The 19,062-nt window shown below is 34.3% G+C and overlaps 1 protein-coding gene across 4 annotated transcripts; it reads left to right on the top strand.

The window, feature by feature from the left end:
• Window positions 1-4,172: 4,172 nt before the first annotated feature.
• On the top strand, window positions 4,173-14,476 carry si:dkey-222n6.2. Of its 4 annotated transcripts, none has more exons than XR_015497559.1 (9): window positions 4,173-4,428; window positions 4,524-4,732; window positions 6,906-6,966; window positions 7,472-7,567; window positions 7,647-7,811; window positions 10,779-10,904; window positions 11,086-11,306; window positions 12,433-12,961; window positions 13,745-14,476. XR_015497559.1 is itself a non-coding variant. In XM_087264268.1 (8 exons), the coding sequence occupies exons 1-8, from the start codon at window positions 4,189-4,191 to the stop codon at window positions 12,443-12,445; spliced, it is 1,131 nt and encodes a 376-aa protein (XP_087120394.1). In that variant the 5' UTR covers window positions 4,173-4,188; the 3' UTR covers window positions 12,446-14,476. The 4 variants fall into 4 exon arrangements, 2 of the variants coding, with proteins under 2 accessions (XP_087120394.1, XP_087120395.1); XR_015497558.1 differs by having other exon boundaries at window positions 12,433-12,970; XM_087264268.1 differs by having other exon boundaries at window positions 12,433-14,476.
• The last annotated feature ends 4,586 nt before the right edge of the window (window positions 14,477-19,062 follow it).

Genomic DNA, 19,062 nt, shown 5'->3' with positions numbered 1-19,062 from the left:
TTTTGCGTGCGTCTCCACAGTGCCCCCTGAGGGATCCTGCTGGGATAAACTTTAAGCTTCGTCGCCCTCTTGCGACTTGTTTTTGCATCTTTATTTATCAAAAAACACTTAAAACATTTTTTGTTGTTGTTTATGCTGTCAAACAATATTTAAATTGTTGTTTATTTATGGAGAATTCTAGTATATTGAGACACTTTTGTAGATTTTATTATATACGTTTTTAATTGTATATTTTTACATTAATTTTGATTTTCAAAATATTTTTTTTATTATTAATTAGTTTTATTAAGTAACTTTAATTTTAATCTATATATTTCAAGGATTTAAGATGCTGATAACCATTAAACGGGTCACAGTCTGTAAAAGGTGAAAAGGGTCCATTGGGGGATTTGTTTATTCATTCATTTTCTTTTCGGCCTAGTCCCTTTATTAACCTGGGGTCGCCACAGCGGAATGAACCGCCAAATTATCCAGCATATGTTTTACACAGTGGATGCCCTTAGGTAAAATGATTATTTACGGGGCCGGCCCGTGGCATAGGCAGTATAGGCAAATGCTAAGGGCGCTGTACATCCAGGGGGGCGCCAGAAATGAGTGTGGTTAAGTTGGTTTTGTTTTCGATATTCCTGACACATTCAGTGATAGACGGCAATAATTCAAAAACCTCTTACCCTAAAAAGATCTAAAGCCTGTTTACTACAAAAAGACAAAGCTGGTTATGTTTCACAGCTGTCTTTTTCTTTTCTTTTTTCGCTCGACATTACAACCACTTCTTCGTTTGAGTCCTCGCAATCTGCGTTTAACCGGGAGAGCTCACGCTGAGCGGGGCTTTGAGTAAGGGACAGTCGGAAAAGTGCTTCTTTTTGATAAATGAGCACAGCTACTTAAGTAGTTGAATGCTTTATTATAGATCTGTGCATTCTTACATTAACACCTCTGTTATCAAACAAAACACAATGAGAGATTCATTTGCTGCTCTTCACTAAATAACTATAGTAACTTTAATCTATATGCAAATACAATTAAAAGTGAAAGAGATTTTATAGCTTTATTTAATTTCTATAGGCTATTTATTTTAATAGGCTAAACCTTTTATTTTATTGTCAATATTTTCTAATGTTTGCTATGTATTCTATCATTTGAAGCTATTTGTTGTCCCGTATTTTTTACATCCCAACGTTGACAGATTGCTAATCAATGAATAGCTATCTTAGCTAAATAGCTAACTAGATAGCTAAATAGTGCTATCTGTTAGTTTTAACGTCACCTAATGTTATGGAAGGGCATGGATGTTATGGAAAATAGTAATCGTAATGTAAATACCCCCATCATTCCTTCCTCAAATGCGTAAATATGAGATCTATTCAGCTATAACGTTAACGGTGCATTGGCATATTTAGCTGACGTTTTCCCAGCTTGTAGTAGTCGATCAAAAAGCTATATAGTTTCTTATGACTATACACTAGCAGTGGAATTTCTTTGAAATTGAAATCTTGCCTAGGGTGCCAAACTGGTTAGGGCCGGGCCTGATTATTTATTACATTTACATGTGGTCATTTAGCACAGTGGTTCTCAAAGTGGGGGTCGGGACAATAAAAGGGGAGGGGGGGTCGCCTGGTGATTTCCAAAAATCTTTTTTTTTTTAATCATAAGAATGAGCATACTTTATTCATAACCTACTGAAGAGAAAAAATAATCGTTTATAGTTACTATATACTGTATAGTTATAGTAGCTTAGTTACTAGTTCTATTGGATTGCGACCCCTGGGGTAATTACATTATATTAAAGACACAGCAATAGCGTCAGATGCAGCAGATTGATTTTATAACACCAGGGTAAACTTTCTGGCCCATTTACAACACTGACATATGTTAAAAAAATAAACGAAGAATAGACTTGGGTCTATTGGTGTGTGTGCGCCATTGCATGCAAGGTTTCTGTATTTATAACCACCTCAGAGGATATTGGGGGGTTGCGAGTCACTGGCATTGTCCTTTTGGGGGTGGAGGGTTGAAAAGTTTGGGGACCCCGGATTTAGCAGACACTCCAAAGCAACATACAGTTGAGGAGGCATTCAGCAATCCAACAAGAAGAGGCAATACACACAAGAAGTGCTAATTAGGGAACTGTTTGTGCTCAGAGAACAAAGCGAGTTAAGAGGGTGTTTTTTTAGAGAGAAAAGTGTTTCTATAGGTGGTTTGTCAAGCCCACTCACCCATGAAACACACTTGTAATGAGGAGACTGACACTGCAGGATCCATTATGCAGTATTTATTAGTCACAGTCAAACACAAACATCCAATACGCACTAAAGTGCGAACACACATCAACAGTAATTATTGATGGTCTTGGGGCTGGCGGCTGACAGACACAGAGTGATTTACCAGGCATAGATCAGTGGCAGGCGTCGTGGTTCAGAATCCGTTAAACAGGCTTGGGTCGAGGGCAGGCAGCGTGGTTCAGAGTCCGTGTATCAAGCAAGGGTCGTGGGCAGGCAGAAGGCAAATCGGAGTCAGAAACAGTCCAGGGTTATACACAGAAGATCAGGCAGGAAAGACCGCTCAGTAATGCTGGCCGGGACTAAACAAGACTTCGCAATGGACTGGTGTTTGAGTGTGGCTTATATAGGAAGCGTGGGTCGTTACCGGGATTCAGTTCAGGTGTGCACAATCAGTATATAGATGGATGATGTAATGCTTAAAAGTCCGGGGATGGTGACCTCTGCTGGCCAGCGAGGGGAATGACTGGTACCGAGTCGGTGACAACACTTCATAATTCCAGTGGTTTTTTATATATGCACTCACCGGCCACTTTATTAGGTACACCTTACTAGTACTGGGTTTGATCTCCTTTTGCCTTCAGAACTGCCTTAGGGCTCTATTTTGACGATCCATGCGCAAAGTGCAGAGCGCAGGGCGGAAACGCTTTCAGGACGTGTCAGAATCCATTTTTGCTATTATAAGGACGGAAAAATCCACTTTGCGCCGTGGCGCTTGGTCTAAAAGGGTTGATTTCATTTTCTTAATGAGTTATAGGTGTGTTTTGAGAATAAACCAATCAGAGTCTTATCTCCCATTCCCTTTAAGAGCCAGCTGCGTCGCACCATAAGCGCATTTGCTATTTACAAGACGTAAAGTAAGTGTAGGTGGAAAAACTGAGCATTTCACAAGCAAGAAAACAGTTAAACAGAGCATCTACAGCGCGAGAATGAGAGATAAGGCATCTCATAATCTAGTTTCACTTTTGCTCTCGTGGATAGGGAAACGTGTTGTACGCACAGACATCGATAAGCCTATGAATAATTAATTTTGTTTGTTAAGCGCAAAGACTTGTTTAAAAACTGTTTCTAAATTCAGTTCTAATTTCCAGCAAATGAATAAATGAACAATAATAACAAAGTGTGGTCAAAACCTGAGTTATATGCTAATACACATGCTGTGCCCCATATGGTCTAAAACCTGTTGGTGGACAAATCTAAGCTTGTTTTTAATAAAACAAATATAAATATGGATATAATAAATAGTATTGCTAATAATAATAACATTATACAAAAGCAAATTGAATAAACTGAAAAAGCCCCCGAGATGAAGAAGTATGAAGGCTGATTATTTTGCTTGTTTTAAGAAAAACTCACTTAATTTTGGCATATTATTGCTCAAAACAAGGCAATATGTTTTGCTTGTCTAGAAAATTCTTCTTGAATTAAGAATTGTGAGATATTTGGACTAGAAACAAGACAAAAAATCTAAGTAAGAAAAGCATTTTTTGCAGTGTAAAACTGTTAAAGGCAGTAAAAACAGTCTATGATTTATTGTCTATTGTGCATGAATGGCACAATATGACACTAATAAGTCACATCAGATCAACGAAAATATTTAACAGCGACTCTAATAAGCCACATTTAACTAATAGCACATCCATAACACATGCATCACATATTTTACACCATCACTATCAGGAAATCCTCGCCGTTTTAAGTACCTGATATCTTTGTAATGTGAAAACAGTAGTTGTGAGTGACGTGAGCGTGCATGAATGTCTAGTATGTTTGCTGTGGATAACAGGTGGGCTGAACAGGTTTTTCAGACTGAGGAATGCTGGTTTATCTTCATTTATGCAGAAATACACACCCACCTGTCAGTATATAAGCATCAGGATTGTCAGGAGCAGCGTGTGTGTGTTTAGCCATGAGTTTCAGCAGCCGCTCTGTGGGCTCCAACGCCTCAATCCCCCGGCAGGGAAACTCTTATTTCGGCTTTGGGAACATGATGCCGGCATCTGGAGCCCCGATCAGACCTGTGTCTGTGAACAGCAGTCTGCTGGTGCCGGTGGATCTGCAGCTGGACCCAGAGCTGCAGACGGTGCGCATGCAGGAGACACAGCAGATGAAGACGCTCAACAACCGCTTCGCCTCCTTCATCGACAAGGTCTGTTAATCACACCAGACTGAAGTTGGAAATTAATTAGAATATTTTTCGACATCTGAATAAATGACAATAAACCTTCTCTGAAACACTGGCAGGTTCGCAAACTAGAGCAGGAGAACAAGCTTTTGGAGACCAAATGGCGACTACTACAGAAAGAGACTAAAGCGGAGTCTAAACTGGAGCCCATGCTGAAGAATTACAGCACTTCCTTACAGATGCAGCTGGAGAGAGTGAAGAAAGACAAAGAGCAGCTGGATAACGAGCTCAGAAAAGCCCACGCACAGGTCCAGGAGCAAAAGCAGAGGTATGTATAGTTGCATCTGCTGAAAACTACAGTTCAGTTTATCATCATCAGCAGAATAATAGTTTTAGTGTAAACGTTAAATTCAATATTAATCTTAATATACATGCTAAATAATGTAAAACAACAACAATACTGTTTGCAGTTATTACCATGGTAATCAGAGCTTAAGGCATAATATTGTGCATTAGTTTTCATCCACTTTTTCAATATACAGTTGAAGTCAGAATTATTAGCCCCCCTTTGAATTTTTTTTTCCTTTTTAAATATTTTACAAGTGATGTTTAACAGAGTGGGGCGAGGCAGTGGTGCAGTAGGTAGTGCTGTCGCCTCACAGCAAGAAGGTCGCTGATTCGAGGCTCGGCTCAGTTGGCGTTTCTGTGTGGAGTTTGCATGTTCTCCCTGCCTTCGTGTGGGTTTCCTCCGGGTGCTCCGGTTTCCCCCACAGTCCAAATACATGCGGTACAGGTGAATTGGGTAGGCTAAATTGTCCGTTGTGTATGAGTGTGTGTGTGTGGAAGTTTCCCAGAGATGGGTTGCGGCTGGAAGGGCATCCGCTGCGTAAAAACTTGCTGGATAAGTTGGCGGTTCATTCCACTGTGGCGACCCCGGATTAATAAAGGGACTAAGCCGACAAGAAAATGAATGAATGAATGAATGAATGAATGTTTAACAGAGCAAGGACATTTTCACAGCATGTCTGATAATATTTTTTCTTCTGGAGAAAGACTTATTTGTTTTATTTTGGCAAGAATAAAAGCAGTTCTTAATTTTGTACAATTTTAAGGTCAAGATTATTAGCCCCTTAAAGCAATTTTTTGATTGTCTACAGAATAAACCCTCGTTATACAATAACTTGCCTAATTACCCTAACTTGCCTAGTTAACCTAGTTAAGCCTTTAAATGTCACTTTAAGCTGTATAGAAGTGTCTTGAAAAACATCTAGTCAAATATTATTTACTGTCATCATGGCAAAGATAAAGTAAATCAGTTATAAGAAATGAGTTATTAAAACTATTATGTTTAGAAATGTGTTGAAAAAAATCTGCTCTCCGTTAAACAGAAATTGGGGATAAAAATATCTTTGCAAGTTGAATTAATGCAAACAGGTGGATTCAATTAAACTATGTTGAATTGATCTACAATGCTAAAAACCTGTTTGCCTTCCCACAAGAAAAAGACTATAGTAATTAATAGTAACTACTGTTTGGTGACACAGTGGCGCAGTAGATAGTGCTGTCGCCTCACAGCAAGAAGGTCACTGGTTCGAGCCTCAGCTGGGTCAGCTAGCGTTTCTGTGAGGAGTTTGCATGTTCTCCCTGCGTACGCGTAGGTTTTCTCCAGTGCTTCGGTTTCCCCAACAGTCCAAAGACATGTGGTACAGGTGAATTGAGTAGGCTACATATCATCTTCATCTTATTTTTATACTTTATTTAAGCTGTAATTCAATTACTAAACTTATATTATTGATTTCAGTAAACAATAATAATAATAGTGGGCGCAGTAGCCTTGTGGTTAGCACACTGACATATGGTGCAGTAGCACTTCAGGGCGTCCCGAGTTCGAATCCCAGCTCGAGGACATTTCCTGTCCCTACCCCCTCTCTCTCTCTCTCTCTCCCACCTTGTTTCCTGTCTAAAATACTGTCCTGTCCACCCAATAAAGGCAAAAAGGCAAAAAAAAAATCTTAAAATAATTATAATAATACTTAATTAAAAAGTTAACAAGACTTTTTTTTTAATAACTCATTTCTAATAACTGATTTATTTTATCTTTGCCATGATGACAGCACAAAATATTTTATTAGATATTTTTCAAGACATTTCTATACAGCTTAAAGTGACATTTAAAGGCTTAACTAGGTTAATTAGTTTAACTAGGCAGGTTAGGGTATTTAGGCAAGTTATTGTATAACTATGGTTTGTTCTGTAGACTATCAAAAACACAATTAGCTTAAAGGGGCTAATAATTTTGACCTCAAATGGGTGTTAAAAAAGTAAAATTTCCTTGCTCTGTTCAACAGCATTTTGGCAAATATTAAAAAAAAATAAAAAATCAAAGCAGGGCTAATAATTCTGACTTCAATATATATTTAAACTCTATTTTGAATAGCTTTAGCAATTCTGATATCATAAAGCAAATGTTGTATATACCAACATGCAGCTTCTCTTTGCAGGTATGAAGATGAGATTGGCAACAGAAACAAAGCTGAAAATGCGTTTGTTCTTCTGAAAAAGGTAAGACAGATTTGGGTGACATCATCAGGGTCATGACCTCATGGCCAGTGATTAAAAACTCATTGTTCTGTTGTTTATATTTATATTGGCTGTTTGTTGTTTACTTCCATTAATATATATATATATATATATATATATATATATATATATATATATATATATATATATATATATATATATATATATATATATATATATATATATATATATATATATATATATATATATATATATATATATATATATATATATTGTTTATTGTCTTTTATATGTATATTTCTCTACCTGTTACCATACCAAACTATAAAATGGTATGATTTTGTAATGTAATGATTTATTCAGAGTGTTTAATTTAGCTGAACAAGCCTGTAAATATTGTATAGTTTATTTTTATTTATGGTTATTTTGTCACTTTTACCTTTTTTTGCAGTTAGTTACCAATAATAATCCTACCCAACTTGGTTCTTTTTGCCTCCAAACTAACTTTAAATAAATCTTCTGACAGGACGTAGACACGACGTACTTGGGTAAAATTGCCCTGGAGGAAAAATTAGAAACAATCCAGGAAGAGCTGAACTTTTTCAAGAGCTTCTATGAGCAGGTAAAATGCAAATCCAGACGCGCAACAGAAACACACAGATGTTTGAGATGATCTGAGATGGATTTGTCTTCACCTGTAGGAGCTGGAGGAGCTGCGGGACGAGGTGAAGGACACGTCTGTGGTGGTGCAGATGGACAACAGCCGAAATCTGAACATGGAGAAGATCCTCGCTGACGTCAAGAGCCAGTATGAGGAGATTTCAGCCTGCAGTCGCAGAGAAGCCGAGGCCTGGTACAAGAACAAGGTGAGGAGGATCACATCTGCTGAATCACTAGAGGAGAAACATGACATTATTGAGACAATAAATAAATCAGAGAAGTTAGGTTTAGGTCATGCATTCAGATTATTTTAGGATTACACTGTAAAAAAGTGCTGTAAAATGTACAGTATTACTGGTAATTTTGCAGTCCCCCTAGTTTCTTACATGTGTTTGGTGATTTTTGCAATACTAATTTGTGGTGGTAATTCCCAGAAATTTGTGGAAAATTTAGCGATTAAAAAAAATTATAAATAGGATAATGTATTTAACATATTAGGTATGTGCTGGATGTGCAATCTACATATATAACAAAATTAAAAAAAATAAAGCTTGTCAAGATCTAAACCATAAATCTAAAACGGTAGGAATTAAGCCAAAGGAAGGTTGTATGACTCTTATTTTTTATACTCTCACACTTTCTGTCTGTTCCATTGCTCTGTTTTTTTAGATGTTTGGTCCCACTTTCTTTTGTAGTCTGACACGCGTCAAACGCATGAAACGCTCAAGTCATTCGCTCAGCTTGTGCCGCAGGATGTCTAATCGCATCTTTCCATTGACTTCAGATGTAAATCACTCACGATTTATGCTTCATTTACGTCTGCTTACTGTATGGGCTGATAAACTATTTTTCCGCACTTTCATGATTGTGAGGGCATAAGTGAGATGTCATTTTTTTCTGCGCTGCGTATGCAATGTCTATAAGTCACGTAAAACATTTGCAAACTGAAATTAATATAATTTGGTTCTATGGTTAGAATTAGATGTTTATTTTCATCTGATTATTTTGCGTTTAAATAAAAATTTTGCAGGATCGCAATTAATATATATTTTTGGCTTTTTGTTGTCCACTTACTTTACGTCCTGTAAATAGCAAATGCGCTTATGGCGTGACGCAGCAGGCTCTAAAAGGGAATGGGAGATGTGCGTTGAATTTTTTGACAGAAAAAAAAATCGCAAAAACATGAAGGTCTGACTGTGGTTGCCAGTAATACTGTAAAACTTACAAGTGCACTGCAATTTAACAATTGCAATTGTGCTGTATAAATATAGCAGAGTTGTACATGTTAATTTGCAAGTTTTACCAGTATGCTGTAAAAATTTACAGTAATAATGTAAAATTTACAAGTGCACTGCAATTTAACAATTACAACTGTGCTGTAGTTTTACACTACCAAAATGGCCAGTAATACTGTAAATTTTACAGCAATGTTTTACAGTCCACTTATGGATTTTGTTTGTCTGTTAATTATTGCCAAGTCATTGGACAACAATGGTTCGTTCTGTAGAAAATTGAAAAATATAAAGTCTTTAGGAAGCTAATAATTTTGAATATAATATTTAAAAATGCCTTCATTCCAGCCAAACTAAAAGAAATAAGGTGTTCTCCAGAAGAATAAAATTATAGGAAATAAATTTTCCTTACTACATTAAAAATTCCATAGGAAATATTTAGAAAAAGTATAAAAACTTTAGCTTTCCCAGAGATGGGTTGCGGCTGGAAGGGCATCCGCGGCGTAAAAAGCTGCTGGATAAGTTGGCGGTTCACTCCGCTGTGGCGACCCTGGATTAATAAACGGACTAACCTGACAAGAAAATGAATGAATGAATGAATGAATAAAAACTTTAGTTTTTTTAAAAATTACTTAAGTCAGTCTCTACAAGGAATTTTCAGAGTCTGAGTTCTTGAGATAAAAAAAAAAACTATTTTACAACATGTGCAAATAATACCAAAACATTTCAGAAAGACATTACAAAATCAATCATTTTGGCTGCAATTATATGAATAAAATGACCCTACAATATCCTGGAGGGACTGCCAAGTGCTGTTAAAAGGAGAGATTTTTGTTCAACACTTTTTTTTTTAAACATAATAGTTTTAATAACTAATTTCTTTTGTCTTTGCCATAATAACTAGATATTTAGCAAGATACTAGTAATCAGTTTAGTATAAGAACAACGTGAGGATCAGATTTGCTGAAACACTAGAGCAGAAATATGAGATTACTGAAGACGTTTCTCTAGAGAAAAATCACAGATGCCTAAAGCAAAGATTATACTTTCTCATTTAATATCCATGAAAAACAAGTGAGATCTTGAGATGGTATCTGTCATTTCCGGCAGGTTCTCATGTTTTAAAGTACTGTAATCTTAAGAGTTTAAACTTTTGAACTCACACAGCAAAGTAGAATGGCTGGCGTTAACTTTTAAGTGGTTTATTGCAATCTTTTATATTCCACAGCACCCAAAATCCTAATTTCAAGGCACTTATCCTATATATATATATATATATATATATATATATATATATATATATATATATATATATATATATATATATATATATATATATATATTTATATATACACACACACACAGTTGAAGTCATAATTATTCGATTTTTTTCTCTTAAAATATTTTCCAAATGATGTTTAACAAAGCAAGGAATTTTTCACAGTATTTCCTATAATATTTTTTTCTTCTGGAGAAAGTCTTATTTGTTTTATATCGGCTAGAATAAAAGCAGTTTTTATTTCTTTAACAAACATTTTAAGGTAAATATTATTAGATTTTTTTCCCAATAGTCTACAGAACAAACCATCGTTATTCAATGATTTGCCTACTGTAATTACCCTAACCTGCCTAATTAGCCTAGTTAAGCCTTTAAATGTCGCGTTATTCTGTATAGAAGTATCTTGAAGAATATCTAGTCAAATATTATGTACTGTCATCAGGGCAAAGATAAAATAAATCTCTTATTAGAAATGAGTTATTAAAACTATTTTGATTAAAAATGTGTTGAAGAAATCTTCTTTCCATTAAACAAAAAATGGGAAATAAAGTATACAGGAGGGCTAATAACTCTTACTTCAACTGTATATATAGATATTATTAATTGTGTATTTCTATCTATGTATACCTCATAATTGTGCATATACCTGTTTTCCTCCACAGTTTGACTTGGTTTCATCTCAGGCTAACCAGTGCAGCACAGAGCTGAAAAACAACAAAGGTGCAATAGACGAGTTGAAAAGGAAAATACAGCGCCTGCAAAATGACATCACCTCAGCTAAATCACAGGTAAATTTCCAGATAACACTATTCATCGGCTCGTTTATTTACAATGAAACTGATTGTATCTGTCAGTAAAAGCATGGATGCCTTTCAATACTATCTCAGAGGCGATCTCTTTATGGGCCGGGCCTGTAGATGCATGTTAGCAGCTCGATCTGTGTGATTTACATTTCTGACACCATTACAGTGTGACAATGTGGACGAGAAAATCAAGGAGGCGGAGCGTGACGGCGAGGAGGCGGTGCTTGATGCCACTGAGCAAATCCGCCTGCTGGAGGAAGCACTGCAGAAAGCCAAAAAGGAAATGGCCAGACAGCTTAGAGATTACCAGGAGCTGATGAACCTCAAACTGGCTCTGGATATCGAGATCGCCACATACAAGAAACTACTGGAAGGAGAAGAGGACAGGTGAGACCGTGAAGCCGGAGTGCCCACTTATGATTTTAAGTACTAGATTAACTACTAATCTTTTAATATATCTATAGAGGGAAAATAAGTATTGAATAGGCCATCATTTTTCTCAGAAAACATATTTCTAAAGGTGCTGTTGACTTGAAATTTTCTCTAGATGAGGGTAACAACCAAAGAAATCTATATATACAAAGAAAACTAAACTGATTCGATTATAAATTAAGTTATGTGTATTAAAATGAAATTACACCTGTAAAAAGTATTGAACACATGAAGAAAGGGAGGTGTAGAAAGGCAGTGAAAGCCCAGACAGCAGCTGAAATCTCTTAGCAGTTCTTTAGCAACCCTCTGCTCTTCCTCAGTGTAAATGAATATTCACTGCTGCAGTCTACATCCACATTACCAGGAGGATGAAGATGAAAGCAGGGTGGACATTTCAGCAAAACAATGATCCAAAACACAGCCAAGGAAACTCTCAAATTCTTTCAGAGAAAGAAAATCGAGCTGTAGAATGGCCAAGCCAGTCACCTGATCTGAATCCAATAGTAAATATTAAATAAAGCTCAGATTTGATAGACGAGACCCACAGAACCATCAAGATTTTTAGTCTGTTGAAGTCTGTGAGAAACTCACACCTGAGCAATGCTTGTGACTTCATTTTCCACATGAGAGGCGTCTTTAAGCTGTCGTCACCATAAAAAAAAACTTTTTAAGGTATTAAATACATTTCAGTAGTTTCTCCTTGTGTCATTCCATTGCTATTACACATAAAAAAAACTGATTTTTTTGTTTTGTTTGAGTTTTATGTTTGTATAGTTTGGGTTTTTACCAAAATTTGGTTCAATTTAATGTCAACAGCTCCTTTACAAATATTATTCCCATGCAGGAAAAATCATGACGTTCGTTACTTATTTTCCATGTTGTACTTCAACTGTATAAACAAACCATAGAACAAACAAAGTATATATATACAGTATATATGTTTTTAATATGTAAATATCATTTTTCACTGTAAAATATTTTACATTATATATTTATCCCATTAAATACATTTTTAATTCACTGAAATCAGTGCGGATGATGAAAAATAATAACTTCCCAAATCTGTTTTTCCTCCCAATAGGATTGGCCGATAATTCACTTTAAACATCCATCCAAGAATCTGAATGATCAAGAATCTAACGATACACACATCTTTAAATCAACCCCTGTGTTTTACTGCCAGGTAAAAAAAAGAGAGAGAGAAAAACAGGGAAAATATACAGTATAACTTTTGCATTGTACTCGCATACTCTTATGTTCAAAGTTTTTTTTTTTTTTTTGCTGTTCCTTTTCTTTAAATAAATACTTAAAAGTAAAACAATTTTGTGTATCTTTATGTGCCCAATGTCTTATTTTTTTACTAAAAGATTTATCTGTATTTCTCTGTTATATTGAAGTTATTTGACAATTCATTCATTCATTCATTTTCTTGTCGGCTTAGTCCCTTTATTAATCTGGGGTCGCTACAGCGGAATGAGCCGCCAACTTATCCAGCAAGTTTTTACGCAGCAGAGGCCCTTCCAGCCGCAACCCATCTCTGGGAAACATCCACACACACTCTCGCACACACACTCATACACTACGGACAATTTAGCCTACCCAATTCACCTGTACAGCATGTCTTTGGACTGTGGGGAAAACTGGAGCACCCGGAGGAATCCCACGCGAAGGCAGGGACAACATGCAAACTCCACACAGAAACGTCAACTGAGCCGAGGTTCGAATCAGCGACCCAGCGACCTTCTTGCTGTGTGGCGACAGCACTACCTACTGCGCCACTGCCTCGCCTATTTGACAACTTCTTAATGATTTCTTTTTTGTTGCTGTTCTTTATTATACACTATAAAAAATGTTGGGTTCCACACAATAGATTTGGAAATTAAGTTAAAATAAAGGAATTAGTTTTTTTTTGTTTTAACAAATTTAAGTGGATCTAACGTAAAACAATTAGGTTGTCCAAAAAAACTAAAGAACTGAGTTGTTTCGGCTCATTTTATTGATAATAATTTTGAGTGTATGCACATTATGTATACATTTTTCTTATTTACCTATTCATACAGTTCCTCCAAAAAGGCAATAAAAAAATTATTTAAAAGTTCCTAAAGGTCAATATTTGCAAATTGAGATTTATATATCATCAGAAAGCTGAATAATTATTGAAGTATGGTTTAAAGTTGTCCAAAATAAAGATCTTAAAATGCAAGTTAGTAATCAAAAATTTACTTTTGATATAATTAGAGTAGGGGCGGCACGGTGGCTCAGTGCTTAGCACTTACAACAAGAAAGTCACTGATTCGAGTCCTGGCTAAGCTAGTTGACATTTCTGTGAGGAGTTTGCATGTTCTCCCCGTGTCGGTGTGGGTTTCCTCTGGCTCCTCCGGTTTCCCCCACAGTCCAAAGACATGCACTATAGGTGAATTAAATAAACTAATTTGGCCGTAGTGTATGAGTATGTGTGAATGTAAGAGTGTATAGATGTTTCCCAATGCTGGGTTGCAGTTGGAAGAACATCCTCTGCGCAAAAGGCGCTATGGCGCGACTCAACTGACTCTTAAAGGGAATGGGAGATGAGACTTTGATTGGTTTATTCTCAAAACACACCCATAACTCATTAAGAAAATAAGCTCAACCCTGTTAGACCATGCACCACGGCGCAAAGCCGTCCTTAAAATAGCAAAAGTGGATTCTGACACGCCCTTAATGCATCAAAATAGAGCCCTAAATTTTGTGGGGGGTGAGACTATTCAACAGAGACCAAAATAATAAGCTTTGATCAACATGGCATAAACAATTGATAATGTAGGAAACATCAGAGAATTGCACATCATCATTTGCATGGATGTACAAAAGCCTTTGCAGCTTGTTCAAAGGATTGAGAAACTGCTTATTTGATGTACACAAGTGACACAACGATGTGAAGATTTAACAGGTAGTTTGAAAAACTTCAATTCTGATCTGAGAAATGGACCAAACCGACTGAGAAAAACTGTAATGTGAGTTATGTGATGACATTGAATGTATTTGTGGTGCTTGTTTTTTGTGATGTGTGTGATGTGAACGCTGATGCTGTTGTGTGGTGAAGCTACATTTCCAGTTGTGGACAATAAAGAAAGTCAAGTAAATATTATAATGACTTTTTGACATTATAAAAATCTAAAACTTTCAATAACAATGTATTTTTGGTTACTGCCAAACATATAACTGTGTGTGCAACATACGACTAATGTTGGAATATTAAATCAATTCCATGCGTGTTCAAGAAAAAAGGTCAGGAGAGATTTTTCTTCAATGTCAAAAATCTTAACAATTTATTGGATACAAATGAATAATTCGATTCACTGAGTTCTGTTATCCTCAATGCGATGCAAAAGTTACATTAAGGAGGTGCGCAACAACTTTCTTTTCCCGACTTTACCTTATATAGGCAGCTGATATCAACAGGTGGAGTTTAATGAAATTCGTCATTTTTCAGTCATTGTTCAGTCCTCCATTGGCCGCACCCCAGACATACTTCCTCTTTTTTTATGAATTCTCTGCACAACAACAACAAAAGAAGCATACAACTTTCTGTGCTCTGTGTTCAGTTTTAACACTTCTCTTCAGACAGGAAGTTTCTGCAGAGCTGAATTTAATTTTTAGTTTAACCTATCTATTTACTTCTGCAAAAAATGCTAATTAGTATGCACAGCACTCACACACAACAGTAGAAGTTCAGTTAATATACTGTATGACCCTTACATGACCAATACAAATAATTGTTTGATTAAAAGAAAAATATACAAAAATAATAAAAAAATTTTGATTCCAATTTTCTAACACTAATTTTTTTTTATTTTGATCACATTTATTTTTATTTTTTTTATTCATTACTTGCTTCTCATTCACGATTGTTTAAATAATGTTTAAGATGTAAACTGCTCATAATATGGTATGAATGTTCTGCCCTTAGGTGTGTATTACATGAAACTGCTTCAAATTACATAAGTGTACAAGACACCGAGTCATGCGAGGAATCTGAAGCATCCTTTTACTCTAAACTAGTTTTTAATCAAAGAACAGCTGTTATTGAGGTCAAACGTTTTACCAAAAACCATGGTCTAACGCTAATAAAGGGGTGAAGCAAGAGTTTGTGTCGTTTTGTCCTCAGGGGGAAAAACAGGACAGATAAGATTCCAAGGAAAGCAGCGCATGAAAAGACAACACGACACAACATCCCCTCAAGACTGTACCCAAACACCTTTACACAAACACATAGCAATGATGAGACAACAAATTACGACACTTTTCACATGATTGATCCTCATGGCCAAGCCAAGAAAAACATACAGCTGAGCAACCATCTGTTAACACAATCTGCAGCTGTAAAATAAACAGCAGTTTTATATGTAATCCTGGACAACAAAACTAGTCATGAGGGTAATCTTTTTGGAAATTGAGATTTATACAGTGGGGAAAATAAGTGTTGAACACATCATGGTTTTTCCTGGGAATAATGTTTGTAAAGAGACTGTTGACATGGAATTGAACCAGATTTTGTTAAAACTAAACAATACAAACATAAAAATATAACATAACAAAAAAAGCAAACATGAGTTATGTGTAATAACAATGAAATGACACGAGGAGAAACTACTGAAATGTGTTTAATATTGAAGGGTTTTTTTAGACGGCAGCTTAAACACGCCTCTCATATGGAGAATGAAGTCACATGCATTGCTCACGTGTGAGTTTCTCACAGACTTCAGCAGAGTGTAAAAATCTTGATGGTTCTGTGGGTCTCGTCTATCAAATCTGAGCTTTATTTGGTATTTTCTATTGGATTCAGATCGGGTGATTGGCTTGGCCATTCTATAGCTTATATATAAGGGTGATGTAGTGGCGCAGCTGGTAGTGCTGTTGCCTCACAGCAAGAAGGTCGCTGGTTCGAGCCTCGGCTGAGTGAGCTGGCATTTTTGTGTGGAGTTTGCATTTTCTCCTTGCGTTTGCATGGGTTTTCTCCGGGTGCTCCGGTTTACCCCAGAGTCTAAAGACATGTGGTACAGGTGAATTGAGTAAACTAAATTGTTCAAAGTGTATGAGTGTGAATGAGTGTGTGTGGAATATTATATATAAAATAAAGAAATAAATGAATAAATAGATAACTAACTAACTATCTAACTAATATATATAAAATAAATAACTAATTAAATAAATAGATAACTAACTAAATATTATATATAAAATAAATAACTAAATAAATAAATAAATAGATAACTAACTAAATATTTGATATATATATATATATATATATATATATATATATATATATATATATATATATATATATATATATATATATATATATATATAAATAGATAACTAACTAACTAAATAAATACATATTATACATATTATTTATATAAAATAAATAAATAAATACATAAATAGACATCTAACTAACTAACTAACTAACTAACTAACTAACTAAATATTATATATAAAATAAACAACTAACTAAATAAATAGTACTAACAAATAAATAATTAATTAATATTATGGGTAGTTAAATAATTAATAATTACAAAAAAATAATTAACTAACAAAATATTATATATATATATATATATATATATATATATATATATATATATATATATATATATATATATATATACATACATATACATATATATATACTAAATAGATAACCAACTACCTAACTATATAAATGTATATTATTTATGTAAAATAAATAAATAGAAATTATATATAAAATAACTAACTAAATAAATAAATATTATATATATATTAAATAAAAAATAGAGATAAATAAACAAACAAATAAAAATAAATAAATAAATACATACATACATACATATTTATTATATATATATATATATATATGTATGTATGTATGTATGTGTGTATGTATATATATATATATATATATATATATATATATATATATATATATATATATATATATATATATATATATATATATAAACAAAAATTATTAAGAGTGCTAATAATATTGACCTTATCAGTGTAATTTTTCAATTAAATATAAATTAGTTTTTTTTGTTAATCCAGCCAAAATAATAAAACTTTCTCCAGAAAAAAATTAATAGACAATAATAATAAAACAAAATTAGAACAAAAAGGTCACAATTCTGAGATGTTAACTCAAAGTTTGAAGAGAAAATTATAAATCGAGTGACATATATATAAACTCAAAATTCTGACTTTGTTTTTAATCAGTTTTTATTTATTTATTTTTGTTTGCTTGATTCTTTCAGAATTTTGGGTTTACATCATAAAGTTACAAAAAATCTAAACCATGACTATTTTGCAAATATAGAGCAAAAGATAGAAAGGCTGAATGCAGGCTTAAAATACAGAGAGGAAAAATCTGAATAATAAGACAGAAACTTAGAATTTCAACTATTTTCTTCTCAATAACATATTTTAAATGAACAATTCTGACTTTTCCCCTCTCATAATTGTTAGCTCACAACTTCAATCAACAGAATGTAAGATATAAATCGAGAGGAAAATGGTAGAAAAACCTTTGATAGGGTCTAAATCACCATTTTAAATATTTTATATTTATTTTTTTTTTCCTGCATTGAAAAAAAGTACCATCTTTCACACATCCCTTTAAATACGGTACGCCCTTGAATTTTTGTTATATTTTCCAAAACAACGAACCACAGAGTTATGGGATGTTATGGATGTGGCCAAAAAAAAATGCAAGTTTACAGCATACATTGTAGAAATTCAGTGAATTAAACTGCCCAACCCAGAGTGTCGCTATTTTGGTGAAAACGTAATTGTTTTCATGGCAACTTTTACATTTGCATGGAATTGCTCATATCCAGTATAAAACACTTTATTAAAAATGTAGAATTAATTACTATAGGCATGGGACGATAATCGTTTTTAAAGTTTACCACGGTTTGGAAAAGTCAAAGTTTTAAAACCGCAAAAATTTTCTGCTATACCGTTTCTAAGGTATGACATGTTTTTTTTTTTTTTTTTACAATTAATTTATTTAGTTTTTTAGAGCAACAGTATCTCCAGCAGAAAATGACCCTCCAAATCAAAAGCTACTGGTCAGCCCATGATTTAGCAAATATTTGAAAAACAAATCATTTCTAAACCAACATCCTATGCTGCTATGTGCATCATATGTGCCATGCAGTGCAGTGACTTGCTTACTTTAATATCCAAATAAAAGAAAGATATCCAAAGATGAAAGAGTAAAGATATCTGTTTTGTATAAACTAATTAAGATTGCAGGTCAAGGATTTATTTTAGTTATTTAGCCTGACATGTTTACTGTTCCAAAATATTTCAATGTTTTTTAAAAATAACATATTGAGTTCAAATGGAAAACATTTATTTATTTATTTTTACCCAGAAGAATATATTTGAGCGCAGCAATCACAATATCATACTGAGAAATATTGATATTTTTATCCACGGTTTACACACCATCAGAATCCCATGCCTAAATTACTATGTATGTTTTCCATATGGGAATTTGGGAAATAACAGACAACTGTACAAAATCAATTGTATAAATATACAAAAAAAATGAGGAGGTTGAATAGGTAATTTCAAGCAATTTTTCTCTGTGATTGAGAATTCACAAAAACTAGTGAAGAACTGTAGTATGTCTCAAGATGGCGCTGTTGAACTTTACCACGCTTCCGTGTTGGAAACGACT

Source organism: Danio rerio, chromosome 8, assembly GCF_052040795.2.
Source record: "Danio rerio strain M-AB ecotype USA chromosome 8, GRCz13ab, whole genome shotgun sequence".
Lineage (NCBI taxonomy): Eukaryota > Metazoa > Chordata > Actinopteri > Cypriniformes > Danionidae > Danio > Danio rerio.
Note: the sequence above shows the minus strand (reverse complement) of the source record. Positions and strands in the feature narration are given on the sequence as shown.

Bases quoted from the DNA above. Each gene is read 5' to 3' on its own strand.
- si:dkey-222n6.2 (XM_087264268.1), top strand. From the start codon at position 4,189: ATGAGTTTCAGCAGCCGCTCTGTGGGCTCCAACGCCTCAATCCCCCGG. The intron at 7,812-10,778 runs GTGAGGAGGATC...TTTCCTCCACAG, and splicing joins AGGCCTGGTACAAGAACAAG to TTTGACTTGGTTTCATCTCA. The intron at 10,905-11,085 runs GTAAATTTCCAG...ACACCATTACAG, and splicing joins TCACCTCAGCTAAATCACAG to TGTGACAATGTGGACGAGAA.